The 22,378-nt window shown below is 39.5% G+C and overlaps 1 protein-coding gene across 4 annotated transcripts in view; it reads right to left on the bottom strand.

Annotated features, from left to right (window-relative positions):
• pcdh15a (protocadherin-related 15a) overlaps positions 1-22,378 on the bottom strand; it is a 198,451-nt gene that overhangs the window by 126,797 nt on the left and 49,276 nt on the right. For 2 of the 4 annotated variants that reach the window (XM_056396137.1, XM_056396134.1), the window contains 2 exons: positions 11,932-12,050; positions 85-99 (listed from right to left, as the gene is read on the bottom strand). In XM_056396137.1, the coding sequence (XP_056252112.1) occupies positions 85-99; positions 11,932-12,022 (106 nt within the window). In that variant the 5' untranslated portion in view covers positions 12,023-12,050. The remainder of the gene's footprint in view (positions 1-84; positions 100-11,931; positions 12,051-22,378) is intronic. The other 2 variants (XM_056396135.1, XM_056396136.1) reach the window with 1 other exon arrangement.

Here is a 22,378-nt window from a genome sequence, read left to right as displayed (position 1 = left end):
AGAGGTAGGGGGAAATAGTGAAAGACATTATAGGAGTAATATGAAATAAAAGAAAAATAGACAAACTGATGTTTGACCTCTTACCCTCATACTGCCAGTCTGAAGGTGTCAGGGGTTAGTGGAGCCAGAGGGAAGCAGAGCAGAAGCATGAAAGAGAAGAAAAGCATGAAACAGTTGGTTGAAGAACAGCTCTGATGTTAGCAAAGGAGAAAAAAGATCATTATAAAAAAGGGCAGATATTAGAAAATAGCAGAAAAAAGAGGCAGTTTCAGGGAGGAAACACTGTAGAAGCCTTCACTAGAGAAATGATGGATGTTAGTGAACCACACACAGGTTTTTTGCAAATATGGCCAGCAGATCCCTTCTTGCTGCCAGCTGCTGCCGGCTGACATTATTCCACAAGAGAGGTAGACAGGAGCATTACAAAAATGAATCAATTTAAAAACCAAAACACTTTTTCTTGGTAAATTAAGTGGTGGCTTGTGTTCTGGAAAAGGAAAAAAACAGCATGGAGCAACACTGAAACCCATATTCAAGTTTTTAAGTGTCTTTTCCCAGCTCTTCTCTCTTCTTCTTTTTTTCTTTCTTTTTTCTTTTTTTTAATTCGCTCTACCTCCATTTTGGAAGATATTGAATCTCAAGCAGCCTGCTTTCAGGTGGTGTCCTCTTTCATTACATGTAATCAGAGAGGGAAAGAAAAATAGACACATGGTCAATGACACCACACCAGCAGTCAGCGCTCTAGTGTTTCACACCCGCCTTCTGTTCCCTGAGTTATGTTGTGCAACTATGCACCTGTTGCCAGGTGCAAAACAGTAGATAGTTTTCTTATTAAATATGCATACCCATGAGCCTTCACTAATGTGGTGGTTTAAAAGTGCATAATAATCAGAGATAAAAACCTTAGGATGTGATGTTGCTGCATGTTTAATTATTGCTGTTTTCAAAGTGCAGATACCCACAATAATTTGCAGTTAAATGGCAATGAAAACCTGGGGCTACAATATGGAATATTTCATGGAAACCATTAACAGCATTAACAGCTTTTTGTTAGTTTTAATTTGGTCATGATGTGGACTTTTTTGTAATGCAGACCTTAAAGCTGAGATTTACATCCATGCAAGGATCTTGTCTTGGTCCATATGTGAATCCTTTGTCAGTACAAGGAATGCAATATGTTTTAAGATACACAACCTTTTTCTAGTATAAAATCCTTGAGGAACAATTATCAGCACATGCTAATTTCTGAGGTGTACACTGTTCATTTTCAGAGTTCCATGACTTTATAGCAATTAGAAAACCTGTAACCATCAGCTGAGGAAATAGCAGGATGAGGTTTTCTTTTAATAGTGACAAAATGAACAAGGCAAGTGGGTCACACCTCGCAATCGGGAGACATAAACAACACGCAACATCAAAATAAGTATGCAAATCTGCTCTGACAGAATATACTCTGCATGAAGCAGAAAGAGTGTGCACATGTGTGCGTGTATGAGTGTGTGGAATAAAAGTTGCCTGTGCTGATTTTGAGAAGCTTTTCAAGGTATCACAGACGGCCTGTTTTGTTAGTTTTGCATGTGTGTGTTCAGGCACGTGTGTGTGTGTGTGTGTGTGTGTGTGTGTGTGTGTGTGTGTGTGTGTGTGCGTGTGCGTGTGCGTGTGTGTGTAGCTTTAAGTGGTAGTTGCAGCAGTGAGAGAGAAATGTGAAGAGTCTGCTTTGAAGACAAAAGGCAGAACCAAGCAGAGATAAAGAATAGAGCCTCCATTTGCAGTGCTAACAGTCTTCTATTGCGATCAGAGCACAAACATATATTGCACTGAGGAAGTAAGGCACACACACACACACACACACACACACACACACACATGCATGTGAATACAAACGCATACAGGCACAAACTCGAAGCAACAAAGCCTGTTCAGTCGTTTGCAACAAAAGTGAAATGATCAGAACCTCACCACATTTACACCTTTTAGCAGTGGGGGATATTTTCTAATGACACTACATTAAGCCTTCCTTCCATTTAAAAAGCTTTGCAGAGTAACATGAGAGTATGAAAAATGTTTTCCTTCCAATTCACTTCCCAGTGGCTCGTTGTGCTCATACAAGAATGAGCCAAATAGTCTTACCCGACCCACACACCCCTCCTGCAGCACTCCAGATAATGCTGGATGAAACTTAAGACCCTTTCAAATAATAGTAAACATATATGAAAGGAAAACTAGTAATACATTCATCCACCAATCTGACAGCCCATTATCAATCCTAGAAAACTGCATGCTTGATTTAGGATCTATGGATCAGGTTGACTTGATTCAAAAAAGAGAAAATTGTAGCAGAACAAAGTTAATTTGTTGCATGGAAAAGTTTGTGTTTCAAACTGCAGAGGAGAATCAAGAAGAAAATAGATGCAGTTGTTTCAAATGGTAACCAGTCAAAAACAGCACAGAACAGAATAGTGGGAGCTAGATAAAAGACAAAGTTGATCACACAGCTCAGGGAGAGGGGTACGCAGCAGCATGGGGTGCTCAGTTACTGAGGTCTGTAGGTTTTCAACAAGACTGTTCACCAGCCTTGCACTTGTGTGTGTGTTTTTAACAGTAACCTGATTCTAGAATAGAAAGTCTGCGCCTCTTATCAGCTTTATTTCTTGTATAAAATATTCTAGTTGCAAGGATTTTTTTTTTGTTAGAAAGAGCTGTAGGCCTTGGTCTTGACATAAATCAATACCATTGGAAAAGAGTAAGCTTACAATCTGTAGCAGTGGATGAAAGAAATGTTCCACAGTTTTACAGTCATCGCTGCATCTTATATACACAATGGTCAAAAACCACTCAGTGAGCAGTATTCAGCCTGATCAGACATTGGAAAAGGTAAAGACTAGAAGGCAAATCAAATGCAAGGCTACCTCATATAGAATCCTAGCTGCGAAATTTCCAACCAAGTTATTTCCAATCACTGAGTGAGAGCTGGACTGTGTCACAACACCTGTACATTATACTAATACAACATTTCTGCAGCCTGTGCTTGTACATTTTCATGTCAGCAGTGTAGTAATATGCAGTTTGATTGGTTGGTAGACACTATCAGCATAACAGTAGCTAACATGTAACATGGCAGCGTAAATAGTTTTGATTGTGCCCTTTCTTCTCAATAGGGTCAGGCTGTAATGTGTCATCAAATGTACACATTAATATTGTGCACATGTGTGAGAAAAGCGGAATAAAAATAATATACTGACCGAGGAGCCTGGATCTCCAAACCTCTCCAAACTCACTTCAACGATGAGAGAAAAATAGCTCATTCTTGGCCAGAACTGAGTAAATCTCTATGATGTTTGGAATATTTAAGTATTATATCAGAGGTTCAGTCACAAGCCCAATGGTTAAGGAGAAAAAACGTAAGGCCTAAATAGTAAAGTCCAGTCAAGGTAGGTAGATTGCACACTGTTACATGTTTGTACAATAATTTGATTCGGTTTTTTTTTAGCTTCAAATGGAACAACTAAGGCTTGAGGTCATGTTTTGCCCTTAACAAAACACAAAATCTCACTATCAAATGTTGTACTTCCACATATTTCACTAGCTTTTACAGTGACTGTAGTGGCTCTCTGCAAGTCCTCAGCAGATACTCAACAAGCTGTTGTTCAGTAAATCTCTCTGAGTTCTGGGAGGTGGTGGAGCCAGGGATTCAAAAAGAAAAAAAGAGGGGAATCATAACAATGCAACAAGCAGCATTCAATCACTAATAGGTAATCAGTGCACTGTACACTTCAGAGGCCTTATCAAAAGATAATCAAAATTTTCTAATTTTGACCTCGGGGTAATTTGCTCTCACCTAAAGAGATTTTCTCATGAATTATCCACACAATGTTGACTTGAAGACGTTGAAAACTTCAATTACAAAACGGTAACTGCTTGCGGCACAGAAGGATAAGGGAGAAAAAAATGGATGCAAGCAAGCTTCAATCAATTTGTAAAATGTTTGTGATTGAACAAAACAACAGTCTCCCCCGCACAAAAACCATAGCATTCGACAAAAGGACTGGGAGCTGAGCAGAACTGATCAGACAACGCAAATAAAACAATTAAAATGCCCGTTTAATAGTTTCCTTCTTAAAAACAGCAACTGCGTCATACTTGAGGACTTTTAAACACACTTTACTTCCTAAACAAATAGTGAATATAACACAATGAATCAAAATGTTTAAACTGTGTTGAGATTCATTTTGGCTCAGGCAGTGGTAGGAATACTTTAAGAGTCAACCTAAAGGTGTTTTGGGGAATGCAAAGGGTGTGTACGTACTCTTATAGTGGACAAAATGAAAGCTTTCATTTTCTATACATTGTTCTTTCAAATTAAATGGTCTGAGATGCAGACAGCCTCCTGAGCAATTCAAGTCTTCACAAGGCAGCTCATTGACTGCTACATTACTGGTGCAACAAGGCAGTGGCGAGATGAATTCTGCTCACTGACATTTAGTTTCAAAAGGCATTTTTACCTGCCACTCGATTCAATAGCCTGTGCTTTCCTGTGCCTTCATCTGCAAAAGCACCTTTTTAGCAACCGATAAATCAAACTCCTGCTAGCAAGAGGGGAGATCTCAAAAAAAAAAAAAAAAAGACTTAACCTTAAAAAACTAAACCTAACAAGCAATGTGGTCCGGGAGGCTGCACTGCACCAATTACTCTGACACACCTTTACAACAAACCTACAAAGCATCCGACTTAAATAACTAAGCAATGCAAATCATTTCACATTTACAGAAAAACATACTTGCTCTCTCTAGATGTGGCCAGGCACTCATCAAAAACTGGCAAAGGAGAGACGGTGAAATAAGAGAGAGACAGAGAGAGAGATTCTTGAGAAAGGGCAGATGCAACAGAGAGGAAAGTAGGAACTCATTTCTCATCCTTTAGATGAATGGCAAACTGCCAACTCAGCACAAGGTTCCTCTTATCATAAAACGTCTCATACTGTATATCTATATACAATCATAAATGTGACTATCCTTTCATATAAATATCAGGCTCTATGTGATGATAAAGGGATGTCTGATGGAGCCTATGTAAAGTTCTTCTTTCAAGAAGAGGAAAATCTGGATGAGATCATTCGAGATCTCTTTCAGCCATAGAGCTGCTGGTCCACCTGAGGGAGGGCTCTCTGCCGACCTCTGGTTTGACCAGCATCTTACTTAAAAAACTTGAAGGTTGGAGGTTAGAGTTAGGACTAATTCCTGGATTGGCAGAGAGCCGAGGACAGTGGAGACAGAACAAACAGGGACATTGTTTTAATTTCCCAGTTGGATTGTTTATTTTGCATGGATCTATGTCTAGTGGGGCAGAGGGGCATTCTGGGACAGGTCCAGAAGGGCCTGGCAAATGACATTGAGATGGACAAAGGGCAGCTGTCCAGTGGCACACATTGCCAGGTAATGGCTGCTCATGGGCAGACAGCAGGTCGAAACAGATGAGCAGTCTGTTGTAGTAATGGGGGCTGTGGCCAGTTGTCCACAGGGGCTGGAGCATTACATTATACAGTAAAGGTCCATTGTTGTTCTGAGTACAGTCCACAGGTCATTCCTTTGTCATGTCTCAAGGCCTGTAAATGTTTAGATGAGTGAATCCTGTTGTTCATATTGTAGATTAGATTTTTTGTTTTAATATAAATGTTGTTTCATGTTTGTTTTGTATAAATAACTGTGTATTTGATGTGTGTATCCATTATCACATGGAGGGCCAAATGCTTCAAACAAATTATTTTGTACGTTTTGTTTTTTTTAAGACATACACTCAAAAAAACCAAACATTATTAGCCTCACAAAGGAAGTACTACTTATAGCATGTAAGTAATAGAACAGGCATTGCTCTATAAAAACAGCTTTTTATACCAAATGTAGAAATGTTTAAAGCTAGTTTCATTACAAAAATAATTTCTACAAGAGAAAACGGCTGCCTGCACATATGCAAAACAGTTGCCATGTTTTAACTGTAACATGGTTATCACAGCCTGCAATGAGTTGCTGAAAAAGTTCAAATTAACACAATTACAACAATTTAACAGTAATTAAAAGAAATTGGTTTTCAATGGACCTTTATTAGCACTGAAGATTTTATGAATACCAGTCTATAGTCCAGATCTGAGTGGTAGGTTTAGCTACTTGGAGCTTATAGAGTATTAGGACTTCAGATGTTGACTGTTGCTGTGACAACACAGGAGAAATTAAAGCAATTTGGCAGAATTCAATCTCCATTTTTTCATATGGAAATAGTCTCAGGCAGTGTAGTAAGGGAAACAAACATGGCACGCTATTTTTGAAGTTGCATTTTTTGAGTCATTGCAAACATTTTAGTTGCATACTGCCTTGCATACCTGATGAGGTTTTTCTTAGTTTACCTTTTGATATGTAGCAGTGCATCGTTTTTTTTCAATGTAACATTAGTATATTATGTGGTGGACTAATTTTTTGCATCTAACACTGAATTTGAAAAATGACAAAAAGTTGTATTATCAAATCATCAGGGAGAAATGTCTTACATGTGTAAAAGAGAAATTCATTTAGCTGGAGATTTTAAATCATGACAGAAAAATCATTTTAACATGGCAAGTACACATGAGAACATACGTTTTGGGTTGTGACAATCGTGGATTTATTCCAGTTTATGTACGATTAAATTAATTCTTGCCGGGACTTTTACGCCTTTACACACTTGCACAGCAATACGCAATTCCAAATAGAAGCCGAGCATCTGAATCTAACAGTAATTTGTTTTTCTTTATGGTGAAGGGATTGTTGCAGCTTTGATCTCATGCCACTGCACTTCCCCAAGACAACAAATCTGACACAGTTACAAACCAATAAGGATCACAGCAGCAAACAATTCAAGAATTCAAACACAACTCAAAACAAAACAATACTTCGAAATCTGTGAGTCAGTTTTCTTTTATGAACCACCAAAATCTTACAGCCCCAACCCCCTTACATATAGACATTCAGCCATCCCTTTACTTGAGAGGAAAAAACAGCTAAATCAATGTGGGGACAGACAGTGCTGTGTGCTTCCTCTTGCAGCGTGCCTATGTTTGGCACAGGAATGCAATCACTGCCTCTTTCTCGGTGTCTCTCTCCCAATCTCTCTCTCTCTCTCTCCAAATCTCACCCTCTAACAAATCGTTAGAGGTTTGGGTTTCTCTATGGGGCTCCTGTAATTGCGTGTATGTATTTATTTTTAAGGGTCACAAGTGGGGAAAATATGTTGTTATGAAACAGAAAGAAAATGAGAAACAGGCAGTGAAGAAAGGGAAAGGTGGGGGTGGGGGGTGGGGGGTGAACAAAGCAGCAGTAGTGATTGTAGCAATGATGAACAACTGAAATTGGTGGAAATGAATTCCTGCAGCATCTTGTAAATTAGTGGCTGATAATGGAAGAGAGAAGGGGATTACTTTACTGATGTGTAATCCCTTGCAGAGGCTCCCCCTCCTGCTCTTCTTCAGACTCCCCACTCACTGCTGCCTATCTTGTCTCTCTGTGAGGTTAACCACACAGGAAGGAGGGTAAAGGTTGCAATCACACTCCCGGTGAACAGTTCAGCACGCTCACAAACGGAGCACCAGGATGGGCAAGTTGGTACAGATACCAGGCAGCACAGGGTCCAGTCTTACCAAGAGTGGCCCCCTCCGTTCTCATGCTCCCACAGCCTGATTACAGCCTACTGGCGAGCAGATTAAAAACCCCTTCCCGCTGTCACTCCACTACTCCCCCACTCTACAGGCTTCTGCTGTAGCCAGACACAGTCTGCACATCTGGCCCCTAATCAGACAATCCCAAAAATAGACAAACAATTGTGGGTCAGAATGGATGTGCAGATGGGAAGAGAGGGAAAGAGAGGGAGACAGGCAGAGAGATAGGAATAGTGTGAGACAAGAAGGTAGGCTGATGTCACATGGCAGAAGTGTGCATGAGCATATTAACTAATCCACACCTCGCCACACACACACACACACACACACACAGACACACAAATACAGCTGGGCATGTTTGTGTATACATGCATTTGTCTGACGTGGATTTATCGACAGAGGGATTTGGAGGTAGAGATGGTGTGCATCTGACCGCTGTGCTTTGGATTGAAGTTTGACCTTTGATTACGATTTGTTAAACTGCTAGGCGTGCTGCTCTCCACTCACTCCGGGATCGATGGACATACATGAGATGTGCTGCAGGATTTACGTGCACATGTAGTCTAAAATGATCCTCGGCGGAGTCAGAAGATACGAAATCAGGGGGAGAACATGAGAACATAAAAGGATGGCACATGGAAGAGAGGATTATTATTGAAAAATGACAGCAGGAAGTGTGTTAAGGAAAGGAATAAAGGGATATAATACAGAGGAAATGTGGCAGGAGAACAAAAGAAAGGAAACAGAAAAAGAGGAAGAGAACAATTCTTGAATTTTCTTAATGGCTACACCCTATTAGTTGAGACTAATCACTCATTATTGGTCATTATTGTCTTGCCAGACAAAGAAATCCTTTGCTCAATAGTTGTTTGCGGTCATTACTTGAAACTAGCACACAGTAGTATTCATAAATACAGTTTTGTCTTTAATATGCAACACATTTTAAGAGAACCCTGCATGAATGCATTAATGAAGAGGAACAATACCACTGAATAATTGCTTTTTTCCCCCAATTAAATCAACTAATTGATTAGTTTAAGAAATCCTAATGTTTCTCAAGGTCAGCCCTCTTTTCTCACACTGTGTCCACATTCATATTAATCAGAAGTCTGAGATTCATAGTGTCTCCCTGCTAATTAAATAAAGACCTGAAAGACACTGTGACATCCGCTGCCTCCACAGCTCCCTGCTGCCTAAAAGTTTCTGGTGGCTATTTTCATTTGATAGACAGACAACAAACAAGTTGACAGAGCCAAAAGCCAAGGGCGCCTTGAGGTGAGCAGAGCAGGGAGATTTATGAGTGAGAAGATGAGGGATGTGGTGTTGAGGGAGGGGAAAATCCCCACTCTAACTGAGATCATCCCTGGGTAACAGTGGCGAGGAGAGGCAGCAACAGCACCCACATTCGCCTTCACCCTTCAAACCACAACAACCCTGATATACTCTATCGCACCCTACATGATTACTTCTGTCTGCTACGAGTCAAATTACAGGCTGCAGCCACATCCATAATCAGCAGAAAAAAGCCTTTACGGTGGTCACAGGACAATGTCAGATTTAAAGAAAAAAGCAGGGATGAAGCCCTGCCAGGACAGTGTGTGATCATAGTCAGTACAGAGACCATTTTGATGGTCTACTATTGCAAAGTAAATGATAGTAAACATGGTGTTACCTGCAAAAACACACAGAGGATGGCAATGCAACAGTAACGATTTAACTTCAAGAAGTACATGCTCAAGAATCAAAACATGTTTTTTTTCCCCATTTAAAGGACTGCCTGAAGTTGAATATAGCGAAACTGATTTAACAACCTTGTCTCCTAGAAACTCTTACATACTAATAATACATGTTTTTTTTTTTTTTAAGAAGTGTAATGCTGCCCAGATTACATTTTCCAAAAATACAATGCCTAATGCATTTATCAAGTGGCAAAGTGCTGATACTGAACCTTGCAGCAGACCTTTTACTGACAATGTATTTAATTTGCTTCTCCTGCAATATCTGCTTGTAACAACTCAAGCATGGTTAACATTTTTCTGGTTATGTTTAGGCACCCGCAGCACTTGGTTAAGGTTATAAAAGAGTTTGTGGTGAAAAAGTCAACACTAACTTGAATCACAAGACACAACATGATTACTCTTAACATTATTGTTTTTGGTGCTTAAACCTAACCACACGGAGGACCAGGTAGGGATTCCCATTTTAGTCTTGCGTTTTGAACCAAACTGACCTCCTAGTGTGCAGTGTATAAATGTAGCGTTCCTACATGAGAACAAAAGGTTGCCAGGGAACATAATCCAATTACAATCCCCAAAAAGACAATTGACAGAGCTAATTAGTAGTATATAAACATAGTTTTGCAGTGACGGGTGGGTTCAAACAAGTAGAGGCAACTTGTTAATTTACCTGTTTCACAGTTTCTGGAAATGTATGGGAGGTCAACTCTGATTACTCCGAAATATATATAGTCTGACAACTTTAAACTGTAAAGCACAATGTTCAAAGAAAGACATTTTCATTGAACTGATTTTATATCAAAAATGTAACTAGAAATAAGAAATTACAAAACACTGCTGCTATGTCTGCACGTTAAAATCCTTTCTCATTTTCCATGTGAATATTCCCTGGAAACCTGCTGCCTCTGTCTCTACACTCTGATGTCTGAAGCTAAGAGAGGAGAGCTGGAAAGCACTGACACTTCTGCAACATTAGCATACATTAGCTCAAGCAAACACAAGTTTGGTGAAGCAGAGATTAATTTTACCTCAAGGTCAGTGAACCTATTTAATAAGGACAACTTGTCCTGCATGTCCACCGGCACCATATGAAGCTTTGATAAACAGACACTTAAAATGAATAATATCTTTGTGTACTGAAGCCATTGCAAGTTCTAAAATAAATTACTCATAAACCCATATTCCATAGGGCTATTCTTGAATTCCACAGCTGTTATGTTTTGGGTCAATGGTCTCCTCACTCTTCAGACACACACACAACACTACTTGTCTATTAATGTGGTCAGAGCCTCAGAGTGAAATTCATCTAAAGAGGAAACCACAAGGCACTTGTTCACCTTCAAAGGCTCAGTCATAAAGCAAGTCATTTCTCTTCTAAAATGATATCATACAAAGCCATGAAGAAAACCTCTCAAAATAGAATCTTGATCTAAATGACAGTAAGCAGACATTATACTCCAATCTAAAAATGCTTTAGTGAGCTTGTCAAGGCAGGCTGGGAAGCAGGAAAAGAAAGAAGGAAACAGGGTTAGGATAAAGGTAAAATCACAGCATCTTACAATTAACCTAAATATGCAATATTGCCACACAGGGGAATTAAAGCATGTATCTGTGCACGTGCAGCTTCCCCTCAGCACTGTCTTTAAAGACCTGCCAATCTTTTAACTCTTTTAACTCGCATCTGCTACAAAGTCAGTGAGTTGAGACTATAAATGCTAAGATTCCCACTGTAATGTGGGAACTTAAACATGAAACTACAAGGGGAATCCTCTTAGCACAATCAGTGAACTGTGTAGGAAGAAAGCTGGATTTACGCCCTCTCTTTAAATAATGTCTTTTGAAAAACATGTAAATTTCAAAGGGAGGATGGGGAGAATACTGTGAAAGTAAAGGCCTTTGCACTGAAGCATTATGCATGGTGTGTAGAAGCTCACCTGAAAGCAACATCTCTATGGCCCTCCTCAGCTTCAATGACTTCAAACATTTTTCATGAAAGTTTTATGTACTGAGTTAAACAAAATCTATCATTTCTATTACAATAGGAAAATATTTTCAATAACAGACTCATAGATGTCTGTCAGCAATATATGAGCAGGTAATATTCATATGTATGATTTTGCAGACAGCATTCACACCACACAGTCCTGAAGAGGTGGAAAGTCTCTTTACAGACCAACAATATTAAATATTACCAGTGAATAGATACAAAATATATAAACATATTTAGCAATAAAAGACCATTGAGCTAGAAAATAATTTTTTTAATAATTCAGAATGAGTTTTACCTCTGGCCTATTTAGCGTGAGTTTGTAAAATTGCTCAAGTGATTCACACCTCAGTTTGGCACATAATGTATCAGAAACAACAGTGTAATGCTGTTGTACAAAGATTTTTCCACAAATCTGGCTTTCTGACTGAAGAAAGAAACATTGCCTTGTCCACATTACAAGTTACTACAGTTAACTGAAGAAGGGGAGGCCTGAGGGCGTTCGCCTCAGTGCTGGCTGCTCATACCTTCTGTGTCCTGGCCCCAGCTGTGGGTTAGCAAAGAGAGGACTGCCATTCCTGTCCCCAGCCATCTGACGAGCCACCACCCCCGTTGCATCTTCTGTCAAGCCTTATTGCCTGCCCACCTAGACATGACATAAAAAAAAAAAAAACGAAAGAGATGATTTTTCATTTGTGTCTTTTCATGATTTTTCATTTCAGAGAGCCTTTCAGCCCTCACGCATGCACAGCTGTGACCCCCCCCCCCCCCACACACACACACACACACACACACACACACACACACCTACCTACCTACAGCATTATCATTAGGTCAGTATTTTTGAATGACACATTAATTTTGAAATCCAATATTTTTTTGACAGTAAATGACAATCCACTGCATTATCTGAATCGATCTGAATGTATATGTTACTTCTGGATTACTCCAAAATCAATCATGGAATTAGGGTCTTCAGTTAATTTACCTCCATGTGTAAAATCTTTGTATAATTTGATGGGGAATTCATGCCGTGCGCAGAGCCCAGAACGATAGCAGTGTACTTCATTTTGGTGAAAATATGACTCAATGTAAACATGTTTTAATATGTTCAGAATAAAAGATTATGTAGAAAGTGTTTTCTGAGCAGCCTAGCCCCTATTACTTATGACTACTGCAATCAAATTTAAGATGAACCCATCCACTATTCTTGACCACCTTTTGGTAGGTCACAGTGACCTCTGTTTGTGACAGATGAAATGAAATTCCCTCTGGGCGTTCCTGATATATCGCATTCAAAAGAACATGTCACTGTGACCTTCAACTTCAACTGACCTTTACCCATAAAAATCTTATCAGTTCATCTTTGAGACCCAGTGAATGTTTGTGCCAATTTTGAAGAAATTGCCTCAAGACGTTACTAAGATATTCCGTTCACAAGAAAGGCACGGACGGATGTATGTAGGGATGGACAACATGAAAACATAATGCCTCCAGCCATTGCTGTTGCCGGCACGGAGGCATAAAAACATCTTTCCAACTCTACAGGGGGTGAATATTTCATACACACAAGAGGAAATACATTTCAGGTGGAATTTATTTGGGATAACGTTGTGCAGACAGGTGAGCAAAACATCCTTGCCAGAAGTTATAACCTTGTATCACCAAAGTTCCAAGTCACCAGCTCTGAAGAGTCAAACTGTCAGCAAAATGCATCACAGACATTGCATCAGCTCCATACATTATGGTGTCTGAACCAAACTGACAGACAGGATTTACAGTAAATACACCTATTCAGGCTCTAGTGGAAATTACAAGCAAAGCTGTGCATAGAGATTGTATGCTGAGCCTTCCTTGGCGAGCATTGCTCACGCAGATCCATAGCACACACCCTCCAGTCTGAGCTACAGGAAGGTAAGGTGTCACTACGAGGAATAAGAGGGTATTTTTTTTGCTTCTGTCTGTCTGAGCTATTTGATGTCACACCTTCTTCACAAGGCTTATTCTCAGAGCAGGCAATAAGCTGTGAAATCAGCTTTCATAGCATATGCTAAGGGGACGGGAGGGGACTCAGACATCAACACTATCATATCAAAGCGTGTTTGACAAAATCAAAATTTCTAACTCAGACTAACGCTTGTTCATTTGCGAGGGTGATTTCCCTCTCTTTCGCTTCTCTCTCTGCTCGTTGGCACACATTGTACAGTTTGTATTTGGTTAATTGCCTTCTTCCAAATCTGTGCAGACATTGAACCCACTGTACCCAAACGACAGACATCTTGCATGTACACTCTGTGGACAGCAGGAGACAGCTGTGTTCTCTGCTCTTACAGTGCAACAACAAGAGTGATTTCACACTGGTTTCCTATTCTCTCACTGCCTTCTCATCTCTCCGGCTCCCAGTGGTGTTCCCTTTTGAAGCGGATTTGATTTCCCACATTCGTACATCTATCTTTCTTAAGGGGGCTGAGTAAGATTGCTTTGATCCCTTTCACATGAGAAAACTCAGACCTGCACAACCAGCCACCCCAAAGAGACAAGTCATTTCTCTCCACAGCTTCCTCCAAATCTCCTCTTGGTTGACATGGGAACGCTGTATCTCATTTACATAGGCTAACAACAATGTTCCTTCAAACTTAATGAACAGGGAAACTGGAGAGCTTGCTGACTGAGTACTGAAAGAAAAATGGCTCCAATACTCTTTCTGAAGCAATCTTCTCATAATAACCCATTAGTCACATCATGAACACATATCTGGATTTTAAGCAATTCTACAAAGCTTTGGTGAAAGGCTAACGGCGACAGTTCAGTTCCACTCTGCTCTATGTTGCTGCATATCATGTACCTGCAATCCAACCACAACTCCCTCCAACTTGATTCTGCCAAAAGAATACACCTATATGTTTATACAGTATCTCTGCCCTCATATCTCTTCAGCAGAACAGGGGAAAAGTGCTTAAACTTAAGACACAGAGGGTGGACAAGAAGGAGCAGACGGTGTTCAAGGTAAGGTAAGGAGAGGTGAATGAAGCAATCACAGTTATGGATTACACTGAGAGTGAAGATGCAGTTCTTTATCCCCTAAGTGCAGGGGCTTTGCACTCCCTGGAAGAAGAAAAAAAAAAAAAATGCAGCTTGTCTCTCTTTCTTCTGCTGTCTGTGTTTCTTCGATCGCCTCTCATCCGGCATCGAGTTCTTTTTCCACCTCTTCCTGTTCATGTGCTTTGGTGTTGACAGGCTGTCAGAGATGTCAGGATATTACAAAACACAACTTTTATTAACGCTTTAAAGCCAAACATGTCAGCAAAAGCAGGAAACATGATGTTATTAATGATGTACTGCTCCAAGTGGAAATGAGTATTGATAACTTCTTAAATATTCAGACTTAATAGTACAGTGACAGTTAATGCCAAATAGTCACACAGGAGCCTCATGGGAGATTTGGACATGGGTTTGGTAAAAAGTGACAAAAAAGGTCCCAATCAATTGCTAATTTGTGGTAGTCATTAGCTGCTAGAAGCAGCTTGAAGAAACAGAAAAAAAAATCAATTCAATGTTCAATTTCTCAGTATACCACCCAGAAGTGAACTTGTTTTCTTGGCAGCTTTGTTAGAAGAAAAGTCTTTACATGTTTGCTTCAGTGTTTGGAGCAGATAAAACCACTCAGAAGTCACAACTCACTTTCAGTTCATAGGATGTTGAGTCAGTAGCCTAGTAAAAGGAAGGGTTGTTACTTCGGCTGTTGTTCATAGGACCAGAGGATGCTATCTGAGCAAAGCACCATGACCAGCAAGGTTTCACCTTCATGCCCAATTCCCTGCTAACGGCAGTGCTATTATTCTCAGAAGTGAAAAGACCGGCTTTGACTCATGAAGATGAATGAAGTGTGTGAGAAATAATTATATTTATGGCTTAAAAACTTTTAATTTTCTTTTGGCTGGTTTCTAATTTCAAAAAGTTAATTCCAAGTTATTTTTCAATTTGTACAGCTTTTGAGTCTTTTGAATTTATATTGACAAAATAATTAAGTTAAACCCAGTTTTCACTGAAACATGAAACAATAAATTGCAGGAAGGGTAAAGACATTTTATAAGGTAAAAGCTAATGTACTAAAGAGTCGGTCTGGACCTCTGCAGAGACGGGACCTCTACATAATCAGCAGCAAAATGCATATCTCTCATGTGCAGACTGCATCAAACAGTGTAGTGCTGCGCTGTCCCCATGAATTGTTTTCTCAAAATACATCTATTCAACTCTACAAAACACCTGAAATTGCCAGACAGAGAATGTGGATCTGAGATGGTGACCACTCAAGCAGTGAAATAATGACACCTCACTGTTGTTTTCCAGCTGTTAAGTAGAGGTGTGGATGCCGCCTTGCTTTGATAGCTGACAGTGGAGGAGTTTTGAGTGGGTCACTCTACCACCAGTGTCTGTTAAATATGTAACAGCACACTCATCCACTGTAGCAGAACAAAATGGACTAGAGGAAGAGAAGCCAAGATTAACTGACATAATCTGACTGACATGCCACACTCTAACAATCTCTGACTGTTACTTATTTCACTACAGTGTAAATACGAGTGCTGGGATATATGGGTGAAATCATTATCACCGTATTAACATGGATATTTAGTGATGGACATGCAGAGTGATATAGCAAATATTTGAAAAATTAAAAGACATAAAATAATCAAACAGGATATTTAGGGCAAAGGAAAAAATAATCTCAAATTCCACCTACTTCAAAGTGAGAATTTGCTGTTTCACTCCATTCTATATCATTGTAAACTGTCTTTGTGTTTTGGACTGTTAGTCAGGCTAAAAAAAGATATTTGAGGATGTCACCTTGGAGTCTGTAGAACTGTGATGGGCATTTGTCACTACCTTCTGACATCTTTATAGAATTAATTATTAAAATAATGGACCGAGTAGTCTATAATGACAATAACTTAATTGCCACCCTAGTAAATACTAACACATTGTGCCAGTGTGTTGCCTCTGCTGTGCGTTTGACTTTGTCGTCTTTGTCCTTCAGGGCAGGTGCAGCCCAACAAGTTACTGTAATAACATTTGTCAACAGCACAGTAAGTAGAGTGTCAACAGCACAGTAAGTACAGTGTCAAAAGCACTGTAGATGTGCCAGCTTTAATGGTTTAAAATGATCCAACCTACAGATGGAACAATAAACCATTGAGTGAAAACATTAGGATTTTTTGTTGCAGCAGCTACACATTTTCTGTTTGTTTTGTTCTGCAAATTATTAGTTTTAAACTTTAAAACATCAAGTCTAAACACCGTACTACCAAACTTAAACTGAGATGCGTAGCTATGGTACAATAAGTTTATCAAGGTTGTGAAAGTAGGTGGTGACACTGAGTTCCTTTGAATCCCCGTGCTGTACTTTCAGTAACAAAAGGCCTCATATGGTGACTGGAGAAAACAGTCATTTCTCAAGTGATTTGGCATCCTCATCAGTCTCATACGTTTATCAGCCTCCTCCCCTTAGTGCAGGTAATGAAAATTTTGGACTCATCAGTGTAGCAGAAGCACCAGATTTACATCTTGAGCGGATCCTCCCCATCTCTGTTTACCGCACAGAGCCATGTCATCCGATTGATCAAGTGACTGAATGAAAAACAATGCACTATAAATTATACTAAGATCTAAGTAATAAAAACAGGGAGACGCCAGCAGCACATGGGTTCATAAATTAGGTATCAGTGAATGTTATTTTACTCAATTATGCCAGAGTGCTTAAATAAACTGCAACACAAGGAGTATTTGTTTAATCACCGTGTTTACAACCTTATCACATCCCAATTTGAATTACAATAGCAGCAGACTGTCCTGTCATATTCGAATTTAAAACACCTACAGGCCACATGCTTTGTCATTTTACATTTACACAGAAGACAATAAGATAAAATAAACAATAGATTGGAACTGGATTGGAAACTGGAAACACTGATCAATTAAAAATGTTTAATAGACCCTGAACCCTGAACAACACACGAGAATAAAAGCTTGGAGTAAGGAGAAAGGGGCCGAGGCAGGGAAGCAAATGGGTTTTTGGATTATTTCATAAGATTAAAAGCATTTGATTGGCTGGCTGGGTGACTAAGCACTCTATCCATTCAGCAAGAAAACTGATGCTTCCTGTGTGTAGTTTGCAACATTTTATGTACTTACTAACATGCTTGTCAACCCTCCTGCCATTGCGAGGGGACTCTCAGTTTGCACCAACTTCACCCAGTGTCCACCCATGTTGTACTTCTCACATATTTCACCCATTACCAAATGCATTCATGTATCCACAGCCACAAGACATGTTCAGACTCTCATCTGTCCAGACTGGCCGAGTTGGCACAGAGCCACAGCAGAGATGTTCTGCATAATTCCAGACATCCTGAAAAGAAGAATTTCCTTACTCAACAGACAGGGTTTTACTCTGTAAAATATGCTTACATAATATGCTGTGTGTTGTTGTAATGTCTGATGATTTTTCCAAAAGCTTTGCCAAGCTCTGAGCTTTTTAATGCAGTAGATGGCAATGTTAAATGTACTGTAACATCTCCTTCACTTTCAACCACAAATTACCTCCTAGAAAATATCAATGCAATTTTCATGCTGTGATTTCATAGCTATACATTTAATCACAACGATAATACAGGAAAATGTGTCATTAAATAATGAGGCCACTGTAGCTACCACTATTTGTCAATTAGTCACAAATCATAAAAAAATGAAGCACATTGTAGAACTATTCTGCAACATCAAACCATTCCAAAAGTCTTGCTTTCATGGAGGGTGGTATTAATCGCTGTTAATAGTAAACATCCTTAATATTCTAGCAACATTACCACCATCTTTTAAAACTAATGATCGACCTACGAAAGTTTAGTCTTTTTCCGACCTCCAGTCCAAAACCGAGACACATTCAGTTTATAATGATATAAAACACAGAAAAGCAGTAAATCCACACAGTGAAGAACATGGAACAAAACAATTTTTGCATCTTAGCTTCAAAACACATTTAATCAATTATATAGTTGCTGATTATCTTTCTGTTGAACAACTGATCGATTAATTGACTGTTTCAACTTTAAAGAATTTCACACAGTTCAGCATGGTGCAGCTTCAGCCCGGCTTATGTGTGATTAGGACTTCAATTCAGATAAATGCTAGCTGGCTGCATTTAGCCTGACCCCTGAGGGCAATGTGGGGTTCAGTGTCTGGCCTCTCAACATGTGGACAAGAGGGGCTGGGAATTGAACCATCAACCCTGTGATTAACTCAGTGTTTCCTCTAGGATTTTTTACACAGTAGTAACAGTGGGGTTAGGCCACCATTGCTGATGGTAAATGACCAAAAAGTCTCAACAGATAACATCATAGGTGTGTAATGTCTCACCTGAAAGTTGATCGCAACAGCCTGAAAATCAAGCACGTCATATACCTGTCACAGTAACATAACACCAACTGCTCAATGCTGACATGTACCATAAAACTAAGGAGTGTAAACAAGTGTGATACCACTTTAAGATCACACACGGACACACACGTGCGTACGTATTCACAAAAGTTCACAAAAAGCCAACTGTATGATTATTAACTAAAGCAAATGTGGAGTCAGTTGGATTAGGTGTGCTAGAACCAGTGCAGAGCTATTCATTACCTACTGTGAGATGTAATCAGTGGTGGCTTTAAGGCCGGCCAGCACATGGCTCAAGCCCAGCTACAGATACGTTCAAACACTACACAGAAAGATCAGGCTAAACATCCAGGCAAGCAGCTGCTACTAAAACCTTATCAGTCTGTTCTCCTGTGTTTATCTATAGAACCCACCTACACCAGTTCATAGATATCAAAGCAATTCATTAACTGATTACTCTGAGGTATTTGATCACTGAGACAAGGAGGCTTAGAGGACGTGCTCTGCACTGCTGGGCCAGACACGCCACCATACTTTCAGCTGTACCAGCCAATCTTAGTTAACTACGAGAATTAATTGTTCAAACTAGACTCGATATTAGTAAACTGCACACGCCATGCTTGTGTTTGCTAATTTAACTGATCAGTGATATTTGAACCAAAGAGAACTAAAAGGATGACTCGGCAAAAAGGATCCAGTTCCTGGTGAGTAGAGCCTTCACTCGCTGCCATTTAGGAAACTGCTTTTTAATTTGCTCTTAAAGTCACAGTGAAATGAAAAATGGGTTTTACACCTCATTAGCTTTTTTCCATTTTCTAAGCCATGATACCAGCCTATTTAACAGTAAATGGCAAAAAATTAACATTTTTTACAGATTTCTCCTATCAAAGTCTCAGTTTTACTTCCTATGAAACAGTGCAACTCAAATGGTTCACCTTATAGAACAAAAGTAAATAACTTCAGTCAGTAATGTCTTTTGGCAAACGTCTACTTTGGCTACTTGCAACTCTCTCCCTCACAGATTTCAATTTGGTTCAAGCTTCTGAGCGATCACTGCCTGCATTTCAGCCTGCTCTGATCTTTCATTATAGTCTGACAAATTAGGAAAGCAGGAAGTTCCTAGAATGCTGTTTACTGACAATTTTATTTTAAACGTATTGCTTAATGGCAGAGACGAACACAATTAGAAAGACTGGGGCTAAGAGATATATCAACATGACAACATATCATACAGGGGCCTGTCATTACCAAAATTAGTCACATAGTTCTACAAACTCATGCTAAACAAACAAAGCATTTAATTAAAATGTTTAAAAATTTCTAACAACCTCATCACATTGCTCTAAAATTCAATATATTGCTGGTGTTCAGTCACTAACACTGCAGGTGCTTCCCTCTGCAGGATGATGTAACTGCCATTATGAGTGATTCCTGAGTGAGTGCTCATTCTGTGCATGTGGCTGTGGGAGAGAGTAGCCCTCAGTGCGAGCAGTGATCTCAATGTGCACTTGACACAGAAATGAAAAGCTATTACGCAGTTAATGTTCATTCGGTTTCCCTAATTATATAATTTTTTCTTTCATCCCACCTGTGTCACAAAGTGCATTTTATCATATTCCCTGTGAAGAACTGTGCTTAGCTGACTTGTGCTGATGCTAAACACAGCCATAAAGTTTGGGTTGTTTAGCCTGGGTATTTCTGCTGAAAAGTCTGACCCTAATGGGAAGATGTATAAACGCCATTATTTGCTTTTGCAGAGTTGCTACTAGCAAATGAAAGATTTAATGTGGGCCCTGAGTGCTCTCATGATTATTGTGATGGACTGGGATTGTTTTAACATGATAAACTCTGTGCACTTGTTTATGCAATGTACTTTTACAGACAAATATACATTTGACAACAGAAAAACTAAGAGGAAATGAGGGCTCCAGTGGTTATCATGACTGTTGCATACCGCAACACATAATTGCGTATCCTACGTCATTAGAAATACTTAATCAATAAGTAAAGATGTGGTGATGATGAGCAGTATCCAAGAATATTTCAAAGTTGTCTACACTGGTGAGCCTCACTGACAAATGCTCTAGCTCTGTGAAGGTTTACACAAGAGCCACTCAGGCACTGTATTGAAGTGTTAGTCACTTGTGTTTTGGAAGCACTTATAACATGCAATCACTGTAGTTACGCATGTACAATAAAGGAAAATAGACCTGGACTAATTAAAATTGAAGCATATTCCATCAAATGAGCGTGAGCTGGACGACTGGAAGACACCACTAAAACATCCTCGGTGCAAAGACACAGCGTAAACCTTTCACCTGACTAAAATGCACCAAATATGTCCACCTCTTGTTGTGTACACCAGTTTTTATTAAACAATAACAAAGCCCTTCTAACTGGGTGACAAATACACTGAAGCTACCCGCTTCACAATGAAAACCTCTGACTGGTTAGCAGTTGAAAAGCTTTTAATGTGAAGGAGCACATAAAGCATATATACTGTAGCAACATAGGCATGAAAATAATCTCCAAACCAGTGATTCTGTTAGAATCAAGTTGCAAGCACTGCGAACTTTAAAAACTACACTTTCGCTACGGTCATCAGCACAGCCACACAGATACTGAGCCAGTTTAGCATAAGGCAGAGCTTTAGTTTGAAGGAGGACACCGTCCAAGGTTGGACTCCAATAAGTCATGCTGCCAAACAGGACAAAGATACCATGGGGTTGTTTATCCACTGTTGTGGCTGCAGTGGAAATGCATGTATTCACTCCTTGGTGAAGCATAACACTATTACGGCTGGCTATACCAATGGTACGTCAAAGTAACAAGCAGGTATCCCCTGGAAAATGTCAGGCCAGCTGGAAAATGTACAGTATTTTTGTCATAATCACATGTTAGGGCAGCTGATTGTACACTACTGTGTTTTAATGATGTGGAATAAAGGCATTAGTGAGAGATGCAACCAGAAAAGGGGTACAACCATATAATTACAATACATACATACATACAATACATTTTGACAGGTTATTACATGTTATAAAGTAAGCAGGATAACATGGTAAGTAGTAATGGCCTAGTGGTTTTCATGCCACTGTATCATGTAGTGTCAGGAGAAAGTGATGGCTGCAGGACATGAAGGAGCAGCTGAGGGGGAGGCAGCAGAAAGTCAGCATGATACGGATGAACAGCAGTGGGATGCACTACAATCTTCTGTTGATGTCAAGAATATATTATTTTTGTTTTGTTGAATAAATTAAAAAGGAAAAACTTACAATGAACCATAATTGGAGCAAACGCAGAAACCACTCGGCCCTAGTACATATATCATACTTAAATGACCATATCTTTTTCTCAATTATTTTTGAATAACCCATAACAGGAAGCTGAGAAGTAAACCTACATGCAGTGCAGTGAGTAGATAATGCATTCAGCTGCATCTAATGTCAACAGAGCCTGGTGGTCTGCTAAACCTCTAATTTTGTCTAATTCAGAGCGGGTGAGGCACAGATCTCAGAGGTTCTAATCCTAATGCCTTAG

This window comes from Seriola aureovittata, chromosome 14 (genome assembly GCF_021018895.1).
Source record: "Seriola aureovittata isolate HTS-2021-v1 ecotype China chromosome 14, ASM2101889v1, whole genome shotgun sequence".
In the NCBI taxonomy this organism is placed as follows: domain Eukaryota; kingdom Metazoa; phylum Chordata; class Actinopteri; order Carangiformes; family Carangidae; genus Seriola; species Seriola aureovittata.
This window is presented reverse-complemented; position numbering and strand designations above follow the sequence as displayed.